General features: G+C 40.4%; 1 protein-coding gene and 1 pseudogene across 1 annotated transcript; one reads left to right on the top strand and one right to left on the bottom strand.

The window, feature by feature from the left end:
• Positions 1-7585: 7585 nt before the first annotated feature.
• Positions 7586-9665, bottom strand: LOC147887224 (protein NUCLEAR FUSION DEFECTIVE 4-like). Its single transcript, XM_087394799.1, has 3 exons — positions 9308-9665; positions 8258-9189; positions 7586-8113 (listed from the first exon to the last, which is right to left on the bottom strand). The coding sequence occupies exons 1-3, from the start codon at positions 9641-9643 to the stop codon at positions 7663-7665; spliced, it is 1719 nt and encodes a 572-aa protein (XP_087250925.1). The 5' UTR covers positions 9644-9665; the 3' UTR covers positions 7586-7662.
• Positions 9666-26006: 16341 nt separating this feature from the next.
• Positions 26007-27100, top strand: LOC147887223 (uncharacterized; annotated as a pseudogene).
• The last annotated feature ends 633 nt before the right edge of the window (positions 27101-27733 follow it).

Here is a 27733-nt window from a genome sequence, read left to right as displayed (position 1 = left end):
GTTTATTAAAGTCTTAAGAAGACCAATGGGTCTATGAGATTGTGAGAAAACTTGATACAAGCAAGTTGAAAGGGTGGAGTTACTAATTGAGCGTCAATACCCATGCAAAAAGAAAAAAGCTATATGCTACATTGTCATATTAGAATAACAGTCCTCCACATCCTCACTATCATCATCATCATCGTTAGATCATATGTCATCTGAATACAAAGTGAAATATGCTCAAAGTGTCTGGACTGTGGTCCACTATATGCCCCTCATCAAGGGTGGGGGAGCGAGAGCATGAAGTCAGAGATAGTATGCTACTATTTGTTGCTTGTGGGCTCAGTCCTGCTCTACGTCTAACAAGGGTGACAATGATCCCTTTTGGGTGTGCTCTGACTCTGAACAAGGAGGGATGTCCCCAAGCGTAATTTATGCGTGAACCCTCTGCATGAGCTGTCGTGTCATTGGCTTTGGGTCTCGATTATGTTTAGGGCCTATAGGGTGGGAGTTTGTATGGGTTGGCTAAAAAAATCCTGTGATCATGCTCTGCGAAAAGTCTACGAGGTAGGCACCTCTCGTCTTTGTGATCGAAGTAGGCGCTCATGATGTCTGACTGCCTCGTGAATGAACGTGGCCAAGCATCTTCAATGTGGAAAAGAGAAGTGGGATTACAACCCATAGCTATCTCAGAATATACAATAGAAGAGCACCGAGTCTCATAGTGCACTGGGCATTTGAAAAGGAAATGCTTCTCAGACTCAATCTCCTTTAGGTTACATAAGGTGCATATGCGTTTCTCCTTGGGTAAATCCTTTGCCGGACCACTTTCAATACCGAGTCTATGTGAGGAGACCCAAAACTGCCCAATAGAGATCCTTAGTGAATGGAGTAGATGAATTTGCGTATATCCTGGTGGGTCAATAAACCCCTCATTTGAGATATGTAGGCAATGATCTTTGTAGAAGATGAGCTTCACTGGAAGCTCATTCGGTTCCAACCAGGTCCGAATTGTATGCAGGTGCAGAAGATCCTCACGTGACCTAGTTGACCTCATGATAGCGGAGTAGGGAGAATGACGCATCAATGTTGCACTAGAAGGGAGGAAGTATGTCCATGTGGAGACGTAGTTGCTCAAACCACCTCACTATGTGTGCAATCCAGCATCTCTGGTCACCTGCAGTTGATAGTGCCACAGAAGATGACAATGCTAGCCATAGTAATCTACTGCCTCTAGAGGTGTGATCCCCATATGCCCTGACTCGATAGAGGTAGGTGATGACTTGAAATGCTGCATCCAATTGCAATGGAGATGATCCAAACTCAACCTGGATGATTTAGTGAGGAATTGACGTCTTACAACGAATCATCCATGATAATATGAGGACCTGTAGGTGCTCCACACGAGCCCACTCTGATAGAGATGGCCCCTAGCAAGGGCTACCATACATCCCCATTGGTCAGACTAGGGGTGTAAAAATGTAAGCACTTGGTCAGAGGGTCTTGAAAGTGTGAGCGAAAGCACTGACTCTAATACGGCCAACGAGGCGTACCCTTTGCTTAAGTGAGCGTGCATCACCGATCTCATGGTGAAAATAGGTCCGAAAAAGAGAACCCCCAAGTATAGACCTTGTCCGAACTCTACTTGAGATTCTCTCGTAAAGTGCCATGACAACCCAAATAATCTCTTAATCATAACCTACATCCTGCAAGTACTTGATGAGGTGGGCTCTTGGAACTATGTCAAAGGCTTTGCGGGAATCCACAACACTACAATAAACCCTCTGCTTCCATGCACTTTGCCTCCTCAATAATACATCTAAGCATGAGAGATCCATGGTCATGTCGGAATCCGGCCCATCTATATGCTCTAAGCCCCTGCATCTCTGCGAATCGACTGACCTTAGAATCAAGCACTGATGCATAAATCTTGGACATGACATGTTTGATCCTAATGGTCCTGTAGTTCCTCGGGCTCATGGGATCCCTTGCTTTGTGGATGGGTGAGATAGTATTAACAGTCCAACTGGGGTGGAAGCCAAGGCAAACAACTTCATTAAATAGCTTTGCTAATGGAATGAATTTAGTGCATAGACCCTCATGGTCTTTCACTTGGCCATTATGAAGCTTCATCACAGCATCATTGACACCCCCCTTCGTGAAGAGTGTGCAGGAAGTGGGACGCGGTGTAAGTGAGAGGTCAGATCTGGCTGATTTGGGATGTGACAATGGGACTGGTTCTTGGTCAGGTTTAAAAAGAAATTGGATAAATGGAGAGGTTTTTAGACTAACCTAGCACAAAGGAGAATGGAATTCAACCAATGCATCTATCCCATTGCCATTTTTAACTTATCTAGAGCTGGTCCCCATCATATGTAGGTTTAAAAAACTTTCTCAGGCATTGCACGCCTTTTATTTGGGAGGAGACATATAAAGTTGGATGGTCTTTTTGTATAGTACCTAAAAGTGAAGAAGGGCTAGGGATTATTGACATCAAATAGGTAGCCTCTAAGCTTTCAGCCTCATGGATAATCAAGGCCATTCTTGATCTTAATTCAGGCTAGGCTCAGCTTCTCTTAAGAAGAATTTGCTAGGTGAGGCTTGTGAGAGCAACTAAATGGAAAAACCATCCCATGTTGGCTTCTGTATGCAACCTTAGACCATGCTCTACTAAAGGCAGTACACTATGGAAGTCATTGTGGAAGGCATTTGAGTAAACAAAAATATAGATTGTTTTTCAGTAGTAAGGGCTCTTTCATGAGCTTAGACTCTATCTGGGTCTTTGCCATTCACAAAGAAAACTCTCTTAATGATGCAAACTTCATCAAAGTCAACTTGCCTTGGCTTCAAAGCTAGGGGAAGTTGTTTCAAAGAGAGGATATGATATGGAATCCTTGGTTGTAGGTTAAACAACAATTCAAATTGGCTAATCATGAGTATGGGTTAGTCATGAGTAGTATTGCACCGTGGTCTGGTACTTTGTAGTTGAAATGGGGAGTTATGCTATTCTATCGCAAAGATTTTGGTTTTGTTAGATCCTCACAATTCTTCCCCATCCCCAAACCCCTATCTAATATCGAGGGGATCTTTAGAACCCATAATACTAGATGGAAGTTAATTGACAATACAAAGAGGTAGAAGGCTAGGTTTGAAAGTATTTAGATCAAAATCATCCTTGAAAAATATCTATGCTCCTATGGTTACCTTACACAAGGAACTATTGACTACTGCTCAGGAGAAAGAATTGGGAAGGGTGATAAAACATGCAAGCAATTCCCAAGTCATGGAGAAAACATTTTTCACCTTTTCATAGCTTGTGCAAATATTAGGAAGGTTTGGAATTTGATGCAAATGCAAATAGGGGGAAAAAATCAATTAAGACGCCATCCTTTTAGGAGAATCAATCTGGGCCAAATAGCATTTATGCATTCAAACTAGAGCACATACCATTTGGTTTAATTGGATTTCCAAAAATCAATTTTATGTGCATACTAATACTAATTGGTAATTGGTTTAACAGGCACAAAACAAACTCAACAAGGAGTTTCTAAACTTCAATGAAGCACCCACTTAGTTGTAGAAGGAGATGGATGTTTGAATTTGTGGATAGACTTGCCCATGGAGATCTCAACTAGGCTCCTCAACCTAACTATAACAAAGTTAAAGAAGAGTAGCCCTAATGCTGCAGATGCCAGTGCTCACTCTCTAGGTTTTGATTGCTTCTACTATGGATTGGATATGGTAGATACTTACTATTGGTGTAGACTTTTTTTGATTCCTGTTATTCTTCAATTATTTTTTAAGAGTTATAGTGATATCTGGACCAAGGGCATTATGTATCTCTCATGGGAGGATTTTTTAGATAGAATTGATATGTAATATTTTTGAAGTTAATAGATACAAATAAATCCTTTCATTGAAGAAAGAAGAAGAAGAAACTTTGGAGCTATGGAGCTACGAGGCAGCTATGGTGGTGATGGAGGGAGGTGCTCGACGATGGTGATCTCTCAGCTTTGCTGCTGTATTGTGTTGTTGTTTCTTTCATTCATTGGTTGTTACAATATGCCTTTCTCACCTATTGCTTATTGCTTTGCATTTTCTCTGGAGTTCGTGCTTGTTGCTATTCTGTCTTGCTAGCTTTGGTAGTCGTTGGCTGTCATCATAGTGACTTATGTAGTTGTTGCCTTTGTCATAGCTTTCTCTGTTGCTTATGCCTTTGTTTGTGTTTGATGTGCATCAATCATTTGAGTTGTAGTTTGCCAACACAATAGTTTAGGTAGAGAGCTTAGTTGTAATACTCTCTTCTAGATATCCTCCTTTGTAGTGTTGTTGCCTTTTTTGTGTGTTGCGTGTTGATGCTATTGCTTGCCTATGTAAGTGTTGAAGTTGTGTTGCTTGTTGTTATCCTATGTTGAATTCCATCTTGTGCCTATGAGTTGAATTGTGTTTAGCATTGTAGCTGCTTTTGTGTGGTGTTGCTCTGCTTGCTTATCCTTGTGACATGCTCACTTGTGACAAGTTGAGATGCATCCATTGCTTGTTGCTGTTCTTTTGTGTTGCAATGCTTTGTCTATAGCTATGGTCAATTTTGTTGAGTAGTTTTTTGTCATTGTTACTTCAAGTTGATGCGATTCAGGCTAATCTTTGAGGCCTCAAGCAATGGAAAAATACTTAAAACCATTAAAAAAAAATCTTTCAAATAACCTTATTAAACAAGAAATGAACCTTAGCATGCAATTGAACATTGTGTTCATGGATACTACTACCCCCAAAGTGTCTCAAAAGACTTCCTAGGTTCTATCAGATAAAGCCATAGGTATCGATCCATTGGGGTCTTTCATTCCACCCTAACAAGAAAGAAAATACTTCCGCTTGATTGCAAATGAAACTTGACATGCTGCATAATCTCTCAACTGATATCAACAAGCGATCATTGTGACATTTATGAATCCTTATAACATGCGTACGAGTCACCCAATATTGACATATAATACTTCTCTTGAATTTTTATGGAAATCAATACTAAGGGTTCTTGCACCCAATTAAGGGTATTTGACCCTTAAGCTCATGTGGAAGAAACACCCTTTGAAGAATTGACTTGTATTTTTATGGAAATGAGTGCTAAGGGTTGTTGCACCCACTAAGGTTATTTGGATCTTAATCTCACGTGGAAGAAACCCCCACCCAACTTTCAATAGTTGACTTTGATTTTGCAAAAATGAGTGGTAAGGGTTGTTGTACCCACTTGGTGATATTTGGCCCTTAATCTCATGTGGATGAAGCTCCCACCCAACTTCTGCATGTGCAATGCCAATCAATTAATGGAGAAGTGTCTATAGTTAGTTGAGGGGGACTCTCTCCATTGTTCATAACTCCTCGCATGTATATATATCCTCAGGGTCCCTATTCTATGAAATTTTCATGAGTAAAATGTGTGAATGCCACCTTTAAATGGCACCCTTCTCTATGCAAAAAATGTGCAAAGAGTAGACTTTAAAATCCTCTTCTATTGAACACACGTGTCGTGCTTACATATCTGTGAGTGCCCGCCCACGCCCCCTCCCCTGCTTCGTCCGTCCAAGATTTTCCACAGTTACTCCCCATGTGTGTATTTCACTCCCCCTAATGGTCCTCCAATTTTCTCTCTCTCCCTACCACCTTTGCTTATGCCTCACCGATGCATTGATCTTGATAGCTACCTTCCCATATCCCTCCAAGACATGCACCATTTCCAATCGTCTCTCTCTCCCTACCACCTGTGCTTATGCCTCACCGATGCATTGATGTGGATAGGTGGCTCCCCATCTCCCTCCAAGTCTTGTACCATTTCCTCCCCATGTGTGTATTTCAATCCCACTCATGGTCCTCCAATTCTCTCTCTCTCTCTCTCCTCTCTCTCTCTCTTTCTCTCTCTCTCTCTCTCCCCCTACCACCTTTTCTTGCGCCTCACAGATGCATTGATGTGGATAGCTAGTGAAGCCATGTTATATTATTGAGCATTTTGACAGCTTGAAAATTTAGAAACAACTCATAACAAGCATACTTCAACTTCAAACTAATTATAAATGGTAATCTTATATTTGCCTGCATGCCTAAGGTGTAAAGTGAAACAAACAAAGTTTGTTACAATACTTCTTTTGAAGTGAAGCTTGATGATTTATCATGAGGTGCATTCTAAAAGTTATCAAATTATTAATAGTTCCACATTTTTTATGGTTCAAGTTGTGCAATAAATGGAAAAAATGAGTATGTTAAGGCTAACTTTTCCTTGAAGTGAACTTGAAATGCAAGGGGTGGAGATGAATGAGGAGGAGGGTGCATTTGAGAAACAAAAAATGATAAGGACTCCTTGTCATATGTGTGGGTGACGTGTAACATGCCCAATGTTTTTTTCAAATATGGAGTGGTTGGAACTTGAAAGATTGTTACCATAAAAGTGACAAGGAATGAGAATATTAAAGGCTACAAAGAGAGACAACACCTTGTTGTGAAGGACTAGCTCTCAAGTCTCACTCCTTGTACCAAAAGGACCATGTCAATTCTTGTGAAGTGAGAGGACTTGCCAATTCCTGCAACAAAAGGACCACATCAATCATCGTGGAGCATCAGTATAGTTTCTTGTCAAGAGAGAGCAAGGTGTTGTGTGAAAGACTACCTATAGCAAAAGGACCATATCAATCCTTGTGGAGTAAATAAAACAGTTTCTTGACAAGGGAGGGGAGGTGCCATGTGGAAGATAACTCCTATAGTGCCACTCCTTGTAGGAGGGAGAGAGGAAGAGTCACCATAGCATGATCCTTACTTGTACCAACCTGATGTCTTGGGAAAGCAAAGACCCATTTCATAAGGGGCTATATTTTCTTTAAAATTTATTTTATCCCCCCGACCTTTTCACGGTCAACTACAAGGGACATACCATGTGTGGCCTACTTTGATATAGAGTTACTTGTCCAAAGGAGCAATTGCTCGTGTTTGATTTCCCTCAAGGAAGGAACCTCATGCGTGAGGGGCTACATTATTGATATTTTGAATATGGGGAATAAGATAGACTTTCTTGGGGGGAACTAAAATCTTATATATTATGTATAGATATAATTGAAGGATAACGCACAAAACAAGGGGGTTAGAAATAGATTTCGAATATGGATGTTTGAATGGGAATGCATTTGGTTGAAATGAGCGAGGGAACAAGGGGGTTAGAAATAGATTTCGAATATGGATGTTTGAATGGGAATGCATTTGGCTGAAATGAGCGAGGGAACGGTTCATTGCATCACCCGCCGTCTTGTTTTGCGATTGAGACGCGTACTATCAGTCAATGTTTTGGTGGACGATTGGATGAACGTTAATGAAATACCCGGGCATCCTACTTTTGCACCTAACATCGAAGGATTTTCCGATGTTAATAGTGAGCTTCACAGCCCGACGAGCAAGGCGATTTTCCTGCATGCGGACTATATTTCGTCTGGGAATGCCCTCCGCAGAACTTTAACTGAAGAGAAACCTCCTTGTGAGGAGAGGGTCTTATTTGGAGAATGAGGATTAACATGGACTTTTTTGCGGGGTACTGAAATCTTCTCTTATATATTTTGTATGGATACAATCAGATTAGGAAGAGGGTGGTTAACAATTAGTCTTGAATATGGAGGTTTGAATGGGGAATGCAATGTGAAGAAGGAACTAAAACTGAAGTTTTTTGTAAAGCTTTCTACTGGCGTGAGTGAGGATGGCGTCTAGCACAACAGCAGCCCCCAGCAATCCTGCCAATATCTTGAGCGTCTCCCCATAGCATTCCGATCCATAGCACGTTACCGATCCCCCTCCTCCACTGTCTCCCCCTTCCCTCGTGGCTTGTGCGTCGTATAAATAGCCTGCCAGCCCCCCCGAAAATACCAATGATCCCGCCAGTAGATGCGTGTTCGTCACCGTGAAGTTCGTCCCGAAACCCTTTAACCCATAAAACTCCGACACTGTCGGTATCGTCAGTGTTATCAGTGATCCATGGCAAAAACCCACCACCACTGAGCCCACGTACAGCGCAGCTGCTGATCCGTTCGCTAGCCATGCGAAGATGGCGATCATTGGTAGCTTTGCCACCCCCATAAACGCAGGCCTTGGAAGACCGGTACGCCTGCAAAACGAACATCCACATGGCACAGAGCTTAAGTTAGGAATCAGGCTTCGGGATGCTGTAATCGGTGCAACGGATATTAAAGGCATGCCAGGCTTCATTGCATCTGAGGCTACAACATACACGCCACATTCATGCCCCTACCTCAAGAAGTATTCTGATACGTTCCCGGACGCAATCCTCCCGAAGAAATTCCCCAAGCTGAAGAAAGATGTGAAGATTGTCGCGCTCGAGAAGCCGAGTGACTGCCCGATTTGGCCCAGATTGTTGCTGAACGTCATGCCAGATCCAGCCCCGCAGAATAGTGCGATGTAAAGAACGTAAAAATCCCAACTCCTAAACAGTGCCAGCGTACCGCGATCTTCACCAAGCTCTGGCAGAGGTAATTCGAGACAGCTGCATCTTCTGCCAGATGCAGGAACAACTTTGGTAGATTCTTCTAAATAGGAAGGTTCCATTTTGGTATCTTCTGAATGGGAATCGTTCAACAAAGGCTGTTCGAGTGATTCTGCACTCACATGACGAGAACCCGCCTCACGAACGGTTTTACCCTTCGCGATTCTTCCTTCACCATTAGTCTCTTGTCCCGCAAAAAGGTTTGATGCTGTTTTGATGTTGAAAAAGAGGAAGACAGGAACAAGGATGGAGGAGGCAACAATGAAGAACAGGAGGCCTACAAAAACGTACTCAAGAAGGGTACTACTCGGAGGGAAAATGCTAATGACCACGAGATAAAAGGCCAAGCCTAACGCGATCAGATTGAAAAGAAAGAGGCTCCGTTTCTCTTCTATTTCGTCCTCCTCCGTTTCAGCCGGAGGCACTGGGCGGATAAAAAGGGCAGAAATTATGCAGAAGGTGGTCGGGACAACCGCCACCATGAGCAGATACATGGAGGCTGAGCTTGAGAATACTAAGTCGCAGATCCTAGAAAAGATAGCTGCGGACAAGCCCATATAGGCCTTGAAGAGACCGACAACAGGTCCTCTGTTGCGAGGAAAGTTCCTCACAGAAACGGTAAAAATGGCGGTGTTCATCCAGGAGACAGTGTTGCCGGAAACTACGCTTAGTATAAACATCTGTGACAGGCATAAAAAATGAAAGTTAGTGTCAAGGAAGAAATATTATCGATGAGTAAGTAATGAAGCTTAGCAGAAGTTCAGTGGCTTGAAGAGGAGTGAGTAAGGTCGAAAATACCATCCAGTAAGGCAAAGGATTGATGAGCTCGCTGACTACAAGCCATTGCGTTCCATAGCCGACAATGTTAGTAGTAGCTCCGATGAGGAGGAGAGCCCAAGCGGGCAAATGGGTGATCAAGATACCGGCCACAATTCCAAGGGAATCGCCAAGGTCTTTGGCGACGCTGAGGCGATTGAGCTGCTCCTGGTTAAGGCCAAGGACGTTCTTGAGAGCAGTGGAGTAGTTTGAGAAGCCATAAGTACCGGAAAGCTGCGTGAGCCAGATGGCGGAAACAAAACCAGCCCATCGTTTGGCAAAGACGAGATGGTGAGGGGAGAGCTGGGAAGTCGACATGGGGAAGCTGAAGCTACAAATCGAAAAACAAAGGCAACATAGAAATAGCTTTGAAAGGAGTCCACACGGGACGGGATCCGAAGCTTCCTGCTATTATAAGAACTGCACGTTTTCACATTGCATGGAAATTGCAGATCCAACGGACACAATGTAACCTCGGGAGGATTATTAATTTTTTTTCGGATGCATTATTAAATGTTTTGGACAAGACGCCCTGAACTATCTAATAGTAGGGGACATGCGTGTGTTTATGCTCCTCGATAGATGAGAGTGCTAGAAGGTGTTGAAATCCAAGTTTGAAGGGGAACAATGGCTCATTAGAGGGGATTGGAATTTCACCAAAGCTTCTCACGATAGGTCGCATGCTACTTCCCCTTCATTGCCCGAGGAACGTGATGCATGGGAAGTGCTAACACTCAGCAAAGGTCTAGTGAATTGCATAAAGTTTGATCATCAAGATCTGGAAGGGTTTACTTGGTCGAACCGTAGAGTGGGAACAAACTTCAGATTAGGTAGATTGGGTCGATCATATGCCTCGAATGAAGGTTGGTGGATGCATCCGATGATAGAGGGAGATTGTTTAGTAACTCAAACTAGTATTTCGGACCACATCCTGGTCTCTTGGTGATTTTGCGTGTGCTCTTCTAAGGTGAACCCTTGGGGGTTGACCTGAAAAAATTTAGTGTACCATGTGCATCCAAAAGGAGGGGTATTTTAAATCAAGTTTTTGGAAATATTTAATAGGATTACAATAACAGAAGGGGGTTTTAATATAAATTTAGGAAAAAATCACTTAGTTCATAAGTAAATAGGGGTGTTTTTATTGAAGGAAAAATTTTAGTTGAGGGGTTTTTAAAATACCCCTTGAACACATGTGATACAAATAATTTCTTAGTAGTGCACTCCCCGAGGGTGAAGCCCGTTGATGTGTCCCTTTTCCTTTAGCAAAGTTCACCTATCCTCAAGGAGATTTTGTAGATTGATATGGAATGAATAGAAGAAGGAGGTTGGTAAGATTCAAGACCCCTATTCCAAACCAGGGGCACCAACTCAATATGTAATATGTTATTACCCTTGTGCAAAATCTAGGGTATGGGGGGACATGGTCCATATATAATATTCATGGATTTCCTTTAAAAATTTCAAATATGCAAGGGAAAAATATGAAAATTAATGTCCCTCTTCCCACAAAACATAAGGTATATACCTTGAATAATATGCAAGATTTTAAGATTTGTACATATTTTTCATAATATGTGAGGCCCAAGGGGGGGGACTTTTGGATGAGGGGGGGTAAAACAAAAAATACACTAAAATATGAAAACCCAACTCCTTTCAAATTAATGTAACTTTTTCATGTGTTACCCAAATTTCAAGGTGTAAAGACATATTTGAAGCTCTTTTCGTGTTGAATGATTTCTACTCATGGCATATTGTTAAAATCATCTCATACTCAAGATTTTGATAGGTTTTCTTAGTAAGGGGAGTTAGCACCCTAGGGTTCCAGATGGGATGAAGTAATCAGGAGAGTGCACATAGAAGCCAAAGCTTGTTGGGATCATAAATACAGAGCCAGCAAGCGAGAGATGGCTAAGGATCTAGAGTGCACTAGAAAATCTCTTAGGAAGGTGCTAATCGCCATCCCAGAGGATGTGATGGTGGCCACACTTCTGGTAGAGACGGAGACTGCAATTTGGGTAGCCACAAGGAAGGAAAACTATGTGATGAGTGATGCAGGTAGGTGTGTATAGCCAATCAACCGAAATCCGTTAGAAAAAATAGTATGGTTATAATAATAGGTCCAAGATCAATAATGGATCTCGAAAGACATTACTAGAATTCAAATCGGGCAAAAAATATTCCATTTGAAACACCCAAACATGCCATTGAGTTTATCAACACCAAAATAAATGTGCACAAAAATAGGAACCGTAGCATGATAGCAACATTATAATCATGCAAGAAGAAAGAAGGGCAGAAGAGTGCATAGAAAAAAGATTTTGAGCAAGAGAGAGGTTGGGTGGCAAGTTTGGCCCATATATTAGGGCAATAAGAGAGAAAGTCCTGAACATCAGCAAGATGATCCATAACCAACTAATAGGGAAGGAAAAGTACTACGGAGGGCATGGGGATGCAGTCTCTAAGGGGTCACCTTTTGGTTAGAGAACTCATCACCCACATTTGTGGAGGGTTACCCAAACAGCTGAAAGAAACCAACAAAGAGGGAGGGAATTATTGAACTGATAACTAGACTTTCATTTTAACTGCTTACATGCTCCACTAGATAGTATGGATGCATAATTCTTTACAATAGTTTTTTGCTTCCCAAGCCAGGAAATTGTGAAACCTTCAATAACAATTGACTAGACCCATTAAACAAATGAACTTTAGACACAAAATACAATGAAATGCTTGCACACCATAAAACATGTGATAAAAAACTGTTATTTTAGTAGCTAATACTATAGATGATTTGAGAAGGTTTCAGTACCTACTCTAGCACATACTGAGAAAATAACAAATGTAGCTTATAATTATTGATGGTTTGTCTGATATTGCCTTCATATGCAGAAGATACCCAAGTTCCTACCCCTGCAAATTTTTGAGCCTAGACCCTGAGCCTATTGCCACCTAATTCAAGCACTTCATTGTGTTCTGGTTGTGGGGTGGATCATATGTATAAAGCTTGTCCCATGAGGAGAACTCCTAGAGTAGCTCTTTATACAAAGGCTAGCATTAACTTGTTGAGTATTGAGAGGGGCCAGGTGTCTTCAGTATCACTGAATGTGATCACAAGGACCCAAGCTAAGGCCATGAGTAAGGAACTTCGCAAACAAGCTAATAGGGAGAAGGCAACCACCTCCCAGTCTAAGGGCAAAGGTGGAGCTAGTGTAGTTAAGGTAGGGAAAGGTTCAGATTGGGTTGTCATTCAGAGTACTTTGGGTGAAGAGGTCTCCACCTTGGGTCCTTTGCAGTCAATCGTAAACCCCACCATGCCATGGTCAAAAGATTAGGTTACAGTAGATGAAACACACCAACATAGATGGTGGGACGTAAGCCTAGTCGATCAAAATGAATACCCCGATCCAACCATTAAAAAGCAAAGCTTGGCAAAGCCATAATGGTTAGTCCAAGAATGCCAGGAGAGATTTGAGCAGTGGCTCAGGACAAACAAAGGCATGGATACTATCCACCAATCATCAAGTTCCAAAAAGAACCTTAAGGCCCTTGCCTACCCTAGATAAGGTTGACAAGATAGTCGCAAATAGCACCACATTAGGGAAGTCTCTACTTTATCCTACAAATGCAAAGTGCTATTTGTTGCATGCAAATGCAAATTTTTCTATGTTGATTGCCAACTACAAAGTGCTATGTGCCAAATTCAAATTGCTATATGCTATATGCAAATTGATACATTGTGCTAAATGCAAATCTATATGCAACCCAAGGAAGGGCGTGTTCCTTGATCTTATAATTTTTGGAGAGGACATGTGCCAACTCTCCCCCCTCACAACTTTGTGGTTATGTGCTAAATGCAAAGTACTGTGTGCCAAATTCAATTGCTACGTGAAAAATTCAAATTGCTTTGTGCTAAACAACTCTCCCCCCACACAAATGTGTACTTATGTACTAAATGCAAAGTACCATAAGCTAAATGCAAAGTGCTATGTGCTGAATTCAAATTGCTATGTGAAAAAATCAATTTATTGCTTTATGCTAAATGCAAATTGAGATGAACCCTAAGAAAGGGCACACTCCTTGGTCTTATGATGTTTGGAGAGGAAGTGTGCCAACTCTCCCCTACAAAATATGTGGTTATGTGCTAAATACAAAGTACTATACATGTGCATAACACAGTGCTATATGCGAAATGCAAAGTGCTATGTGCAAATGTTATTTTTTTAATCAAAATGTGTAGTTATATGCTAAAATTTTGAAATTCAAATAATGCATATTCTTCATCAATACAGCTACCTGCCCGGATCTACTTAATAAAATTTAACTAAAAAAGAAAGAGCTTGTGCACATAGACCCAAAATGAGGCCAAAATGTGCAATTGGTGCTAACAATTATTGCTATGTAGCTCCGTAAGCCTAAATTTAACATCGACTTCATTGTCATTAGGGTCTTTGTTAATTTATCAATAAGCAGTGCTTGGAAATTATAAGTGTCAAACAAAAATGGGAAGATGGAGAACTTTCATGTAAAGTAGGCATATATGATGTATTTTGTGGTAAATGAAAATGTGTAACTTATCAATATAAGAAGAAGGCTTAGCTTCTTGTTCATGCTGGCTAATTGCCCAACTAGCTGAACAACCACTTATTACATTTGACTACGTGCAAGGGGAAATGTATTTGTGAACAAATTTTGTATCTTGGCATTTTTCACGGGTTTGTTAAAAGTAGCTTGTCAGTGTTTGTACTGTTCTGGATTGTTCAAGGAACAATAAAGCCACTCGGAACTAAGATAAAAGCTACTTGCAATTGGATGGTTGTAAAATGGTGCTAGAGTCTGTAAAACTTCACCCTCCAAAATTGGAGTGCCATGTTGTGCACCAAAGTTGCATCGGAGTTGCATCAATTTGCTCCTATTACATGTGGCCTTGGCAAAGAGCAAATGGTCACACATTTTTGGCCCCATTTGCACATCCCCTAAGGGAGATGACTCATGGAGAGGAAAGCTCTACCTATTTCCATACTTATTTCTGTCAATTTTCAAAGGCAGCTTAAGTATGTTTTCCATGGAGGAAATGAAATAAGATGCTATAAACAAACAATAATAGTTCCATGAATAAATCTTGTAGAGGCAACTTAAACATCCCCCTAGCAAACTAAAAATAAAACTTCCCATTAATTATCTCTCTCACCAAATAATATGTCCCACTAGTGAACTAAAAATGAAAATCCCGTTGGTAATCTAGCCTACGAAATAACCATGACAAATTAAGCTAAGTTTAGGAGTATCCAAATCAACATTGAAAGTATTAACATCGACTAATGTAAGAATTATCATCGAAGAAGATCTCCTATCGCCATCACTGTGAAAATATATTCTTGCTCTCGACATTGTTCACCTCTCTCAGTTAGTCCTCCTACCCTTTCTTTCTTTCTACAAAAGAATCTCCTTGCTCTCGCCCCTTTCATTCTTTCTTCTCCCTCAATAGCACCACAATGGGAGTCTCTGCTAACTTAGAGCGAATCGTCATTGATGAATAGAGTCTCCAAATCTCGACCGAGTTCTCCTCCGTCAGCTGCATTTTCCTATCCCCCAATAATATGCTTAGTTCTATAGACTACTACTACTGCATGTAGTACTATTCTATGATGATCCTTCGCCTGCAATACATTTTTCTCTCTTCAATGACTATGTGATGGCTCCAATGACCTCCAAATCCTCAACACCTAGAAGAAATGCGTAGGGAGTAAGCTAGAAGGAGGCTGGATGGTAGATTAGTGAGAGTGGGAGGGGGGGGGGCTGAGTCAAGGGAGACAGAAGGGAGCTGAACATAGAGTGAGAGAGAAGGGGCTGAGCGGAGAGAGAGATGGGGAGGTTTGAACAGAGGAGGGAGACAGGGGGAGGGAGAGGGAGGTAGGGGGGGCTGAGCGGAGGGAGAGGGAAAGCAAGAGAGGGGGGCTAAGCAGTGGCAACTTGGTAGAAGGGATGGAAGGGGGGTTGAGAGACGGTGAGGCGCAAGGGAGGGGAGGGGTAGGCCTAGGTTAATTAGGTTAATGTAGGTGTCTTAGACAAAACTAATTAATTGATTTTATGAAAGTCGAGCCATTATGTCCCCCATCAGAAGGGGCTTTCGTTGTAGGTATTTCATTCTGCATAAAAATGTTCTAATGGATAGAGCTATGCATCAAAATGTTCTAATGGATAGAGCTATGCCCATCCCTTTTCTTGTGTGTGTGAGCTTGGGACATGGTGCATGAATGCAAAAAATAATATATAATTTATTCAATGTAGGTGAGAGAAAGTGAGCATTATGTTCCCTAAGAGAAGGGGTTTCATTTCCCATAAAAATGTCCTTATGCCCATTGCCCATCCCTTTTCTTTGTGTGAGCTTGGGACCGGTGCATGAATGCAAAGAATGGTGTTGCAGTAGTATAGTTGCATTAAGGCACCTTAAAGTAGCGACAAGAATAACCAATGTCCCACTCTAAAGGTAAAACGACGAATGAAAGAGTACAACTTTACAAACAATGGCTCCAAAAGCTACTAGGATGAATTGCATTGTAATTTGCACATAGCGACAAGATTGTTGCACAATGCAATGAGGTAGACCGTAGATGTAGGGAAACTAGGTGGAACACAACGAGTAGAGTCGTTATTTACTACTAAGGATCATCGATGGACAATTGGGTTGGTGGGAGTTAATGCTCATATAATAGTTACAAATGGAAAGGGATCTATGGCTAGAATGTAGCTTTATGGCATTGGAGAATGTGGCTATGCCTAGATAGTATGAAGTGTAGTTAAAGAAGCAAACTTGCTTGTGATGGGCACCAGCGCCGCTCATCAATTATAACGTGTTATTGAGTCAAATCGTCTCTAGAGTCTACACAGCGGCCAATAACGCCAGTTCATCAATCATCCAATGACATTTACGCAGTCCAATATTCAATGTGCATCAGCTTTAGCAGATAGCTCATAAATTATTCGGTCATCCAATGATATCTATGCAGCCTGAAACTATGCAATATGCAATGTGCATGATGCATCATGCATCGGCTTATTTAGCAGCCTTCTCATAAATTATTCGATCATGGACCCAACTCCACAGTTAGACGGACTCATTGATCATCGACGCAGAAACTCGTCGATCTTCGAACGCGCAACGCAGGCTCTCATACATCTATGCCAGATTTATTTTTAACAGCGTAAGTTCACATCTCTCATATTTTATACACAGAACGTACCACGTTACCAATGCAGCTTATGAGTGTACTTTTTATGTACCGCCTATTCCAGATTATTTTTCCCAGTCCCAAAAAATAATCAGTCCGAATCGATTGAAATACGCGGTTGGGGTCGCCAACCTCCTTTTACAATTGGATGACCGCTGCAGTCTTGGACTTTACGGCTAAACGGAGTTCGGACCCCATTCATCACAAGCACTAGTAACTGAGCCCTGACAGTTAGATGCATATGACAGATTTATCAATCAGCACGGATTTAGCAGAGATATGAAGGGACATCAGATCTTGCAAGTTCCCGTTGAGCGCTTACCCATGTGCCTAAATTTGACATCGATTTTTTGGCCTGCCATGGGGGATTGGTCTTTGGGAATTGGGGTAAGGGTGATAGATGGGAAAAAGACTTTCTTGTAATTTCTGAAATGTCCCTTGGGTGCAGCTGGCCTTGTCAAGGACTATTCATGATTTGGGGCTCCAGTTTTTGACCTTTGCGACCCCGAGTATTCATCACTTTTGGGCCCTCAATACACAAAAATAGAGGAAGCTTCGATCACTCAATCACTCTCTTGCAAGCTTGTCGGATCACCATTATAACCATTAGGAAGAAAGGGAGGTCATTTTGGGGCCTTTTGGCTAAAATGAAAAATAGCTCTCAACCAATGGGCCAACGTAACGTGGGGAAAAGTTAAAAAAAATCAAAAAATTCTGGAAGAGTCCAAGCAAGAAATAATATTTTATGCATGTACAACTATCAATAACAAATAAAAAATCTTTTTGAGGTACTGACTCAATTCTACTATAACAACGAGTTATTAAAAAAGACAACAAAATCATGCAAACTACAACTCAACTCCATTTTGGGGAAAAACACCAAAAAGTGTACCTTTATTCATAATTTTGGGACAAAAAATATATTTCCATGTGAATTTAAAAAAAAACCACTACTTTTATGAGAAAAGAATGCATAAAATAGTACTTTTGTTTGACTCTAGAACCCAAAAATGCTAGAATTTTGAATTACAAAAAGAGTTGTATTATTGAAATTGGAAAACATGACAAATTATAAAGAATAAGAATCTCTTCCATTGAACTAGGAGAGTCCTTCCACCTTTTGCTTTAAAATATCAATGGTTTTTTGGCGCAAATGTCCAGAACTTTTTACTAAAATCCACACACAAGAATTTCTACATCCTACAAATTAAGAATGTCCACACGGCAATGGGTTTCACTTTTCTTTCCTTTTTTCCTTTGTTTAATCATCTCTGGATCATACTTTCCCTTTAGTGCACCAATGTACTTCCACAGTAGTAACAACATTGCCCTCATAGGTAAGCTTTGTGACTTTGGCCAACCAAAATGGATGATTGTTTTCATCATCTCAGTAGTAAGAACTGCTATCATTGTGCCCTCATTTAGCTCATTTACACTCCCTTCCCACATTTCTTTCTCTTGTAGATGACGTTTGGTTGATTTTCTAGGGCCAATAGTTTCTCCATGGACCATTGCTAATAACTCTTCTCCAATTGGCATGTCATGGACTGTTGCACTACAATCCATGGTGCTTGTGTTAAAAACTTCAATTTCACCCACACAAATGGTACATTGAGCTAAATTGCATCATTTCTGAACTCCTCAATGAGTCTGTCTTGCTGTACAAAAAAATTGTGCCACCATTGTAGTGTACTTGCTGGAATATATGCATGTGCACCCCACACTGTCTCCTTAATTTCATTCAAGCACTGAAGAAAATCCATTGAACAATTATCTTTTTGGGACCTTCCTGTCTCACTTGTGGAAGAGAGTAGCACGTTGGATGCAAAAAACACAGTAGAGCTATATATAGCTTTATAGTCTATCACATCCAGAGTTCACATTTATTGAAGCCACCCGCAACACACAAAATGTACTTTTACTCCAAATCCTCATCTTTACATAATCCCAGATAAAAAACTTCCTTAGGAATACTCTCCTGATCAGGCAAACTCATATCAATCCACTCTTCATTATTTACATGCAATATCAGATGCCATGTATCTCGTGACACAACTGAGAAGTGCACCTCATATTGAAAATCCCACAACTCACAAGACAACCACCCACAAATTGACCACGGTAAGAAATCCTATTTTATCTTTCCCAAGATTATAAATCAAGTACTAGAAATGATATAGCCCATCTCCTTCACGTGATCATCCATAACTGAAGTTTCCCTTCTACTCACAAACCACTGCCCATAAGGACTCATATACCTTCTGTCAGCATCCCACTGCCTTAGAGAATTACCATAAACTCAATGTGAAGGCAAGACACCATCTGCCTTTCTCTGATGCCTTACGGCCTCCTCTATCAAAGCATCCAAATCCCTTATCCGCTGTGCAGTCCATAGTCCTATTACCTCAACCAAGGCGTCTTCCCTTGTTCAACAACGAGCACCAGATATGCTACAGCCAGCCACCAAACACATGCAATTGTATAACATGCTCACTTTGTTGACAAACTTGGAAGAGACGATGCACTTGAGGCTATTCGAGCAAACAGTCACAAACTTGCACACTATGTTATTGAAGAGGCCCACGGCCACGACCTCGACTACCATCAAATTGGCATCAACCTTCTGCGTCCTCTCCTGAGGTGTCGCGTCTCCATTCAAGGCGGGTCCACGACCTAGGTAGCCTCCCCAACTACTTTGGAAACCACTGCCATTGCGGTAGTTACTGAAGCTTCGCTCGTTGTGATCAACCCCATCTCCCTGAAACCCACCATCTCGGCTAGGCCGATTGAAGCCCCCTTCAAATCCTCTGCCATAATTCCCGTAGTTGCCTCTGGCTCCCCCACGAGCACAGCCGATCTCCCTTCTTCTCAGAGGTCACGAAGCTCCCGTCTCTTCTAAGCCTGCAGCTTGTGTAGTAGTAATGCTCCCTGCCACTTGTTCTTGGTTGTTGTCCACTCGCCTCCTTCTACGAACCCATCAACCGCTCCATCAAGAGAGGCAGCTCTCTGCGCTCACATCCCTACAACCAGCTCATAGCCGTGCCTTTCGTCACCCAGCTCCCTTTTTCATCCAAAGTCCTCTGGCTCCTGTAGTAGCATCGCCTCCCCATTCATGAGCTTCCAGACCACCGCCACGCATCTTTCTCTGGCGATGCCCAATCCTCCCCCGAGCTCACGATCACCTCCTCCCTCGTCCACCAAAAGCCTCCAGCTCGTCAACCCGTAGCCTCTAGTTCTCCTGTCCTTCCGTCTGCTCCTTCTTGCACACAAGCCTCTCCAGCCAAGCTTTCCACAGAGCAGCCACTAACCTCCCCTGCTCACCGTTCTCCTCTTCATAGCCCTCCCTTACCAAAAAACCTACAGTTGTTGCGATCCTTCCCCCGGCTCCTGCTAGCATCCCCTCCTAGAGAATCCTCCGCACCAATAGTACCTCTCACCAGCAGCCTCCTCCTGTAGAGCTCTCCAGTAACTCCCCCTCCCGTGATGATCCTCTGTCCCTCCGTAGCGATGCACTCCCCCCTCTCGATCATTCCCCAGCCACCTTCACGTAGCATGCCGCTTGCAATCGCCACCTCGCCATCCAAAAGCTGCTCCCTCGTCCTCACGTAGCCACATTGCATGGATACCTTTTTGATATAAGCCACGTCACCATTTTTAAAGACCAGTACCAAGGCACAAATCTAGCACCTCCACTTCAAATTTCAGTGACGACAAACCTCCTCAAGCCCATGAAAACCCACATACTTGTCATAGGCACTCACCTAGGGCACACATACTTCACAAATGTAAACTCCACATTAACAGGAAGCTCTCTCAGTGAAAGAAAAAACCTTCATTGAGGATCACAAAAGGACACATCTAAAGATAAAAATATCCCAAGCCCAAAACCAATTACACAGGGACTCTACATGCTCTAGGATGCTTCGTGCATCTACACTTGCCTCATCCTATCCTAAGAGTCTCCGCTAAAAATATTTACCAACTCAAGAGAATATCTACATCAATATAGAGTTTTTATGAGAGTGTCTATAACTCAAAGCCACCACCTACTAGCTATGTACATAGCTATGTACCTACCCATCAACATACAACAAGTGATACACATATTTACATTTTTGTCCACACAACGTGCTTAGCTCGATTTATTGCACATGCTGGAATCGACAATAAGAACTTGAGTCCCTCTTGTGGAAGCCAAGTTTCGGGGTTGGAATATTTTTTGCTCCACATGAGAGTATTTTCATCCTGTTTCTCTTTTTTAAATTGATGTTGAAAGATATGATCATTGAGGGGCAAAAATGATGCATCATAGAGACACCTGGTCCAGTTGCACATGATCTAAAATCATATGTCTCCGCAATTATTTCAATGGCAGGCATTGGAACATATGCATCTTGTAGCACACTACAAATTTGTGGAAGATCAAAGACACTTTTCTTTGCAAGTTTGACGGAGAATCTACTGAATCAATCTGATCATGTGTGTGTCCCACCAACAAGAACCCAATTTTATTTTTTTTGAAAATCCCTCTATGCACTAGCATGTTCAAGTATACAAGTAGAACTTGATTTTTGTTCTCTCTACTTGTATTGTCAAGCTACAAGTAAAGAATAGGTGGTAATTGACTAGGCCATCCACCAATGATCTTTTAAAGTATTGTAATTGTCAAGTTTGGATCATTATAAATGTTAGGAAAATTGATGAACACTCTTGATGACAAGACATTGTTGAACACCAACGCTCCAACAACATGCAATTGGATGAAATTTTCCTCCTTCACATTTTTTGGAGTGCATATGAAGTGAGGTAGCATGGTTTTTTTTGGATCCATACCATCAATGACTAAGCCCAAGTACTTTTCTTTCTTCTCCAAACATTTCTTCCTATGCTTTGCCAACTTTTGTCTTTCTGTGCTTTGTTGTTCTCTATGAATCTATAAAGCTTTCTGAATTTGCTCTGCAATGTATGAGAAAAAAGCACAAAAGATGAGAATATTTTTTAAATTTCAATTATGTACCTTAAAAAAAAATTAAAAACCCTTTAGAGAAACTAATGTACTCACCCTTGTCTTCTTTGGTCTTTGTGGTGTCTCTTTTTGCTTTCAGTTCTGCACAAATTTGACAAACGCCCAACCTGTTCTTCTTAGAAATTTTCACATGAGAGAAATATTGCCTCCAGACTCTCAAGAATGAGGGAAGGGAGAGAACCTCTTGCATACTCTTCTTGAATGTATCTACATAAATATTGTAGACTTCTTTCTTTGTGAAACTATCTGGCAAATGAGTAAATGTAGAATTTGGGAGGACTTCCCTATTGAGCAAGACAAAACTTTGAAACCATTGTCTCAACAATGAAAGTTGTGGTGTTTCCTGAGAGCCATAAGTTGGATGAAACTCTTGAAGTTCTTTGCTTGAAATTATTTTCCCCATTCTTAAGTTTCCAATGGAAAACACTTTCATGAAGCTTGCTCTACAAACCATCATATCACTAATAAAGTACTTGGTTGCCAAGGAGGAGGAGGCTCTCATTGGAGTTCTCAAAAAGAAATTTTGTTCCCATCTTTTCAACCCAAAGAAATGATGCATTTCTTGCTTAATTTTTTTAAATCCTAGTGACCTCAAGCAATTCTTTCTACAACGAAATGCTCTACTTGCATCACGTATGGAAATTCTTGAAAGTATCCTTTCCTTCCTTGCACTTCTTAAAGTTCTTTGCTTAGCATTGTTGGCATCGGTGCTCAATGTGCATGCTGATTGTCGAAATCAAAGTCTCTTTGAGGAGCGGGCATGGTTGATTTCTTTAATATCCTTGCTAAAAGTGGAAGTTTGTGAATCAGATGGACAAGAAAGGGAGGACTTGCTAGGACTGCTCATGAGCTCCATGTTACCACTCTATCACCAAACACAAATGAAATATTGCACCTTGTAAATGAGGCTTTAGAGATATGGAAAGAGTTTGTGTAACCTTTTTTAATATAATTTAATCACTTAAATTTAAAAAATATCTAAACTTTCTAAAAATAGAGAAAGAGTGCTTTAAAAGGAGGTGGAGGGCCTTATTGCTCAATTGCAAGAGTTGGAATTGGAGCTCGAGAGCACTATAGAGGCTTGCACACATTTTTGTACAAATTTTACGCAAAGGTTGGTCTTTTACTTGTCTTGCTTAGTTTACATTCTAAAAATATAGTTTTTCAGAGAACATTACTTAATTTGTGATTAATGTTTTGGGATTCCACAAAGGTAATTTTTATGAGAGTTCATATATTTGGAAAAGATAAGGAACAAATTTTGCTAGTCTGAGGTATAGAGTTAATTATGAGGAGATATTCTTGTCTGTAAACTTTGGGCCGATTGTTTATAATTATTGAAACATAATTACACGTGAAAGTACACAACATCCAAAGGGAAAAACAAAAATCTTCTCAAGATGAGTCCTCCATTCCAAAAGGAAAATAAGTTTGGATTCTAGAATCCAAAACTTGGAAATCTTATTTTTAAGAAATGGTTCTGTAGAACTAGTGAAAAGGAAAGTAGGATTCTAGAATCCACTTCATATGAAGATTGGGATTTGGAACCTAACCTTAAAGCTTGTATTGGTTGTAAAGAAACAAAATATTTAGCTCTATTTGGGATTCAGAAATCCCAAAGTTTGGGAAGAGTGGATTTTTTCTAGAGTCGAACTAAGATGTGAAAGATTTTGGAATCCTAAAACAAAATTTGCCATGTAGTGGAAGGTTTTTTAACCTTCAAGCATCAAGGGGGGTTTTGTGGGTAGTTCACCTGATAGCAGGGGTTTCAGGGGGCAACAGCCCCCCAGGGGTCTAGGGGCAATGTCCCCAACGGTGGGGTTTGGGGCAACACCCCTAGCGACGGTATGACCAGTTTATGAATTTTCACTCCGCTTGGGGAGTCTCTTCTTTTTTAGTAATTTGCATTTCAGAATCCGCATTTTGTAAGCTTGGGATATTGGAATCCCAAAACGAAACACAATCAGTTGGAACACAGCGCAAATTCTCAAAAAGGGTCAAAAGCATGTTCGCCTTGTTGAAGCCTGTTGTTTTTCTTTGAAGTTGTATTTGAGAATCCCAATTCTCTACTCTTGGGATACCAGCATGGATGATTTTTTCATGCTAGTTTGATTAAGAAGTGAAACTTTTATATTGGCATTAAAAGTTTATATGCCCTAATTAAAATAAAAATTTAAATATTCGCCAAGATTTGAAACTTTTATGCAAAAATTTTAAAAGTTCCGCCAAGATTTACATGTTTTACTTAGAAATTCAAAAGAATATATATAAAATCATACTATGTTTTGTCAACATTGTGAAATTAAACATTTTAGCTTGATAGACTTTCGCCAAGATTTTATATTAATATAAAAGTATAGCTTCGACAAAAGCATCCATGGATACCAGAATTCCAAAAAACAGCATGGTTGCATTGGGGAGGAACACAATCATCTGGAATATAGTGCAAAAGTCCGAAAAGCGCCATAGAAGCTACCTTTCCTTCTCTGCAACTGTTGTATTTCTTTGACGGTTGGTTTCTACAATCCCAGTTCTCTACACTTGGGATTCTGGAATCCCAATTCTCTATACTTGGGATACTAGAATCCCAAAAATCAGCATGATTATGTTAACATCAACACAAACAACTTTTACGTCACACGGAAGCTTCAAACTATTGTTTATTGCACTTGTCTATGCCCCTTTGTTTTCATGAAATCAGATTCTAGAATCCGAGTTCTCTATACCTAGGGGAAACACCTAGCAGGTTCTGTGAAATCTTGCAAATCATGTCAAAAAGAGAAGAAGAAGGGAAAGTGGTTACGATCGTGGATCTTCTATTCCTTTTTACCTCTCCAATGTATTCATGAGTGTTAGTGGATCAAATTCCATCCTTCAGTTTGGATTCACTAACTCTACATTCAACACACAAAAACCGCATTCAACAAACATAATTTTAGCACTTCCTTGTTATCAAGTTCCATCCATCGATGCTCTTTACAAAGAGGTGAGAATTCCCAATAAGAATCATGTTTAGTTTACAAATTCTATAAAAGCTGAAATTTCTTGGGATTTTCTTGAAAAATGTTCTTTATTTAGCGTCTTTCTTGTTTTCTTTAACAAGTGGAAGCAACGATTTTTATATGTTTAAAATGAGGAAAGTGCTCATTTGGTCAAAATATTGTAGTTATTATCTCCCAATTTCACAAACTTTTTGTGAATTTGGAGAGATTTTGCAATGTTCTCTTCAATTTTTGTTTTTGAGATGTTTTTTGGTAAATATTGTGCTTTCATATTTCTGTACCTTTCAAACTAGGATTCTGAAATCCTATCTCTTACATTTGCAACTCATTGTTCTTTTACAACACTCTAGGTTTCATCTTCCATGCTACTTTCCACTTCTCTAGTTCTTCTTTAAACTTCTTTTGTTTAATTTGGATTCTAGAATCCAATTTCTAAAGTGTTTCGTGATGGGGCATGCTAATGTGACTTTTCCTACAAGCACTTCTTCACTGATTTCTCTTTCCTCCAATACTTTAAGTTTTCTTAATCTCAGTATTTGTTTTCTAGGCAATGGCATCACAATCCCAGCTTCTCCACTCCAATAAAAAGTCCAAAATGTAAAAAAACACATCACCTTCTGAGGTGGGAGGTGATGGAAGAGGAAGGTTGGGGTGTTCAGGCTCCCTGACTCCTCCTCATTTGCAAGCAGCACCCATGAGTCCATCATTTGCAAAGACAAGATCAATCAACTCACCAAATGCTTCATCAAGGAGAGAGCTTCTTGCACCTGAATAGTCTCTACAGCAAAGTGAGGTCATGCTAACAAGGGACAGAGTGTCTTAAAAAAAGCCTCTTCTTGTAGTAGCAGAACAATTTCCACAGCAAATCCAGTCGACACCATCAAGAATAAAAGGTCGTATAGGTAAGTGCTCTTTAAATGATATGGAGGCTCCTACTCCAAAGGCTTCAAAAACTACTGGCAATGATGATTCTTTTGAGGGAAAGAATAAAAAATCAAAGTATGGGCATGGTTGGATTGACCATGGGAGTTCTTGGCCTTCATAGGACAGTAGTTGAGCCTAGTACTACCTTTTTGTTCGTGACTAAACATAAAGGTTTATCAAGTGATACTAATCAATTCCAATGGGTTGGACATATCATAAATGTAATGGATCAAAGATGAGAAAATATGTTCTTTCTAGTTGAGCATGAACTAGGATCATTTGAAGTTGTTGTACTCCTTTTTTAAAAGGACTTTGAGCTACAAGAGGTCAATCCCAAAAGCACACAACAATTTTTTGAAGATGTGATGCAAACAAGAGGTTTGGTAAGACAATTTCCTCTTCATCTCCTAGTTATTCTAACTGTAATTTGCATGTTCTTTTTCTAAAGTTCCTATTTTCTTGTTGGATTTTAGAGTTTTGGTCAAGCATTTTCGGAGCACATGGAGAGTATTTTTGGTGGTTCAGATTTTGCAAGTACTTCTGATGAAGATGAAGAGACGCAAGAAGATGTGGACACCGACACTAATGATTCGAGTGAAGAGGAGCTAGTTCAAGAAACTTCTATGCAAGGCACAATAACAAAAGGTAGTAAAGGAAAAAAAAGAGAGAAACAACTCTTAAGTGAAGCTGGGATTGTGCCCTCAGGTCTAGGTGCACCCTTGTCAGCTCCACAAGGTGAGAATTTAGATAATGGTACTTGCGAGATGTGTAAGAAGACAAAGATGGATGATCCTTTGCCTTGTGAGCTACCCATCAATTGTATTGAACTACTTCCCATTGATCCCAAGAGAGGAAAAAGGCCACTTCAACTATGACGTATCAATGAAGTGCATGTTTCCAACCTCAAGAGAAAATTGAAATTAAAACCTATAGCCATGGTGCTACCACTACTTGTTTTGGTGGACAGGGATCAATTTCCTACAAAGAACTCATGGATAAAGTCTCATGTAGATTCTTATACAAGTATTATGTTCGAGGTGGAACCCACGGATTGCTTGCAAAAAAAGAACTTTGTGTAGAATATGACCACATTGATAGTTATAAGACAACAATTTGTTGGATTTATATGGGTTTGACTGATGAGGAGTATACAATATTATCCATGGATCACAATGTTAACTCAGATTATTTCATATAGATGACTTTCATTCAAAAAATTAGATTATTTCATAATGAATGGGTCAAGAAACGAAGTGAAGGCCGGATCGCTAATGATAAATTTTGAGTCACGCTTTATGAGAGATGTGGTCTACACCTACACAAGAATATTGCACGTGGTGCTGACCAAAAGCCTAACATCAAGCATTATGATAATTATTTTCAGTTGGCATTTCATGATGGGGATGTCTGGAACCTACAAGAAGAGATTCTTGATTTATGGGAGCAAGGAAAGTTGAAAGGTCAAAAGATGTTGAAGGCTCCCTCTAGCTCTCATGGGAAAGCCAAGACAGGTGAAGCCATAAAGCCTCTTCCTGAAGACATGAAGATAACTCCTTGGAGAGATATTTGCAAGGAATTCATGATACATCTCTAATAGTAAGAGTTCTAGCACGTGTGAAGGCTAGAAACATCTCCTTAGAGGAGATGGGAGCAACATTTGAAAGGTATATTTTCTTACTTTGCTCATTCATTCAAGTGTTATAATAATTGTTTTCACTCAAGAACTTGCTTTTAGCTTCTTAATAAATGTAGTTTTGTCTTTGCAGGAAAAAATTTTATTTGCACATGCAGAGAATTATGATAGAAAAGTTGAATTGTAGTGGATTGGGATGAAGCTAGGAAATACCATCCTGATTCAAGTAACCCAAAGGAGCTTAAGAGATTCTTATTTCTATTTGAAAAATGTGTAAGTGGATTCGAGAATCCTACCTCCACGTTTGTAAGGTTCTTCTTCTAGTTTTCATCTTAAGGTCACATGTACACTCTTTCAATTCTAGAATCCACTTCTAGTCTCATCAACATGGATTTTGCTTTCTAGGTTCTAGCTTAAGGTCATATGTGAGATTCTAAGATCAATAATTTCATTTTTAAGGATTAACAATCTCAATTCTTGTCAAATGTTATAATTTACATTTTAAAATGTGAGCTCTTTGATACCATTTTAAGTTCCAAGTATCTTGGGTCTTACTTAATATGTATGAAATGCATAATCAAGACCCTCATGTTA

Source organism: Dipteris shenzhenensis, chromosome 23, assembly GCF_047967505.1.
Source record: "Dipteris shenzhenensis isolate YYH24624 ecotype China chromosome 23, Dip_SZ_1.0, whole genome shotgun sequence".
NCBI lineage: Eukaryota > Viridiplantae > Streptophyta > Polypodiopsida > Gleicheniales > Dipteridaceae > Dipteris > Dipteris shenzhenensis.
The sequence above is the reverse complement of the archived record's forward strand: the minus strand, read 5'-3'. Positions and strand labels throughout refer to the sequence as shown.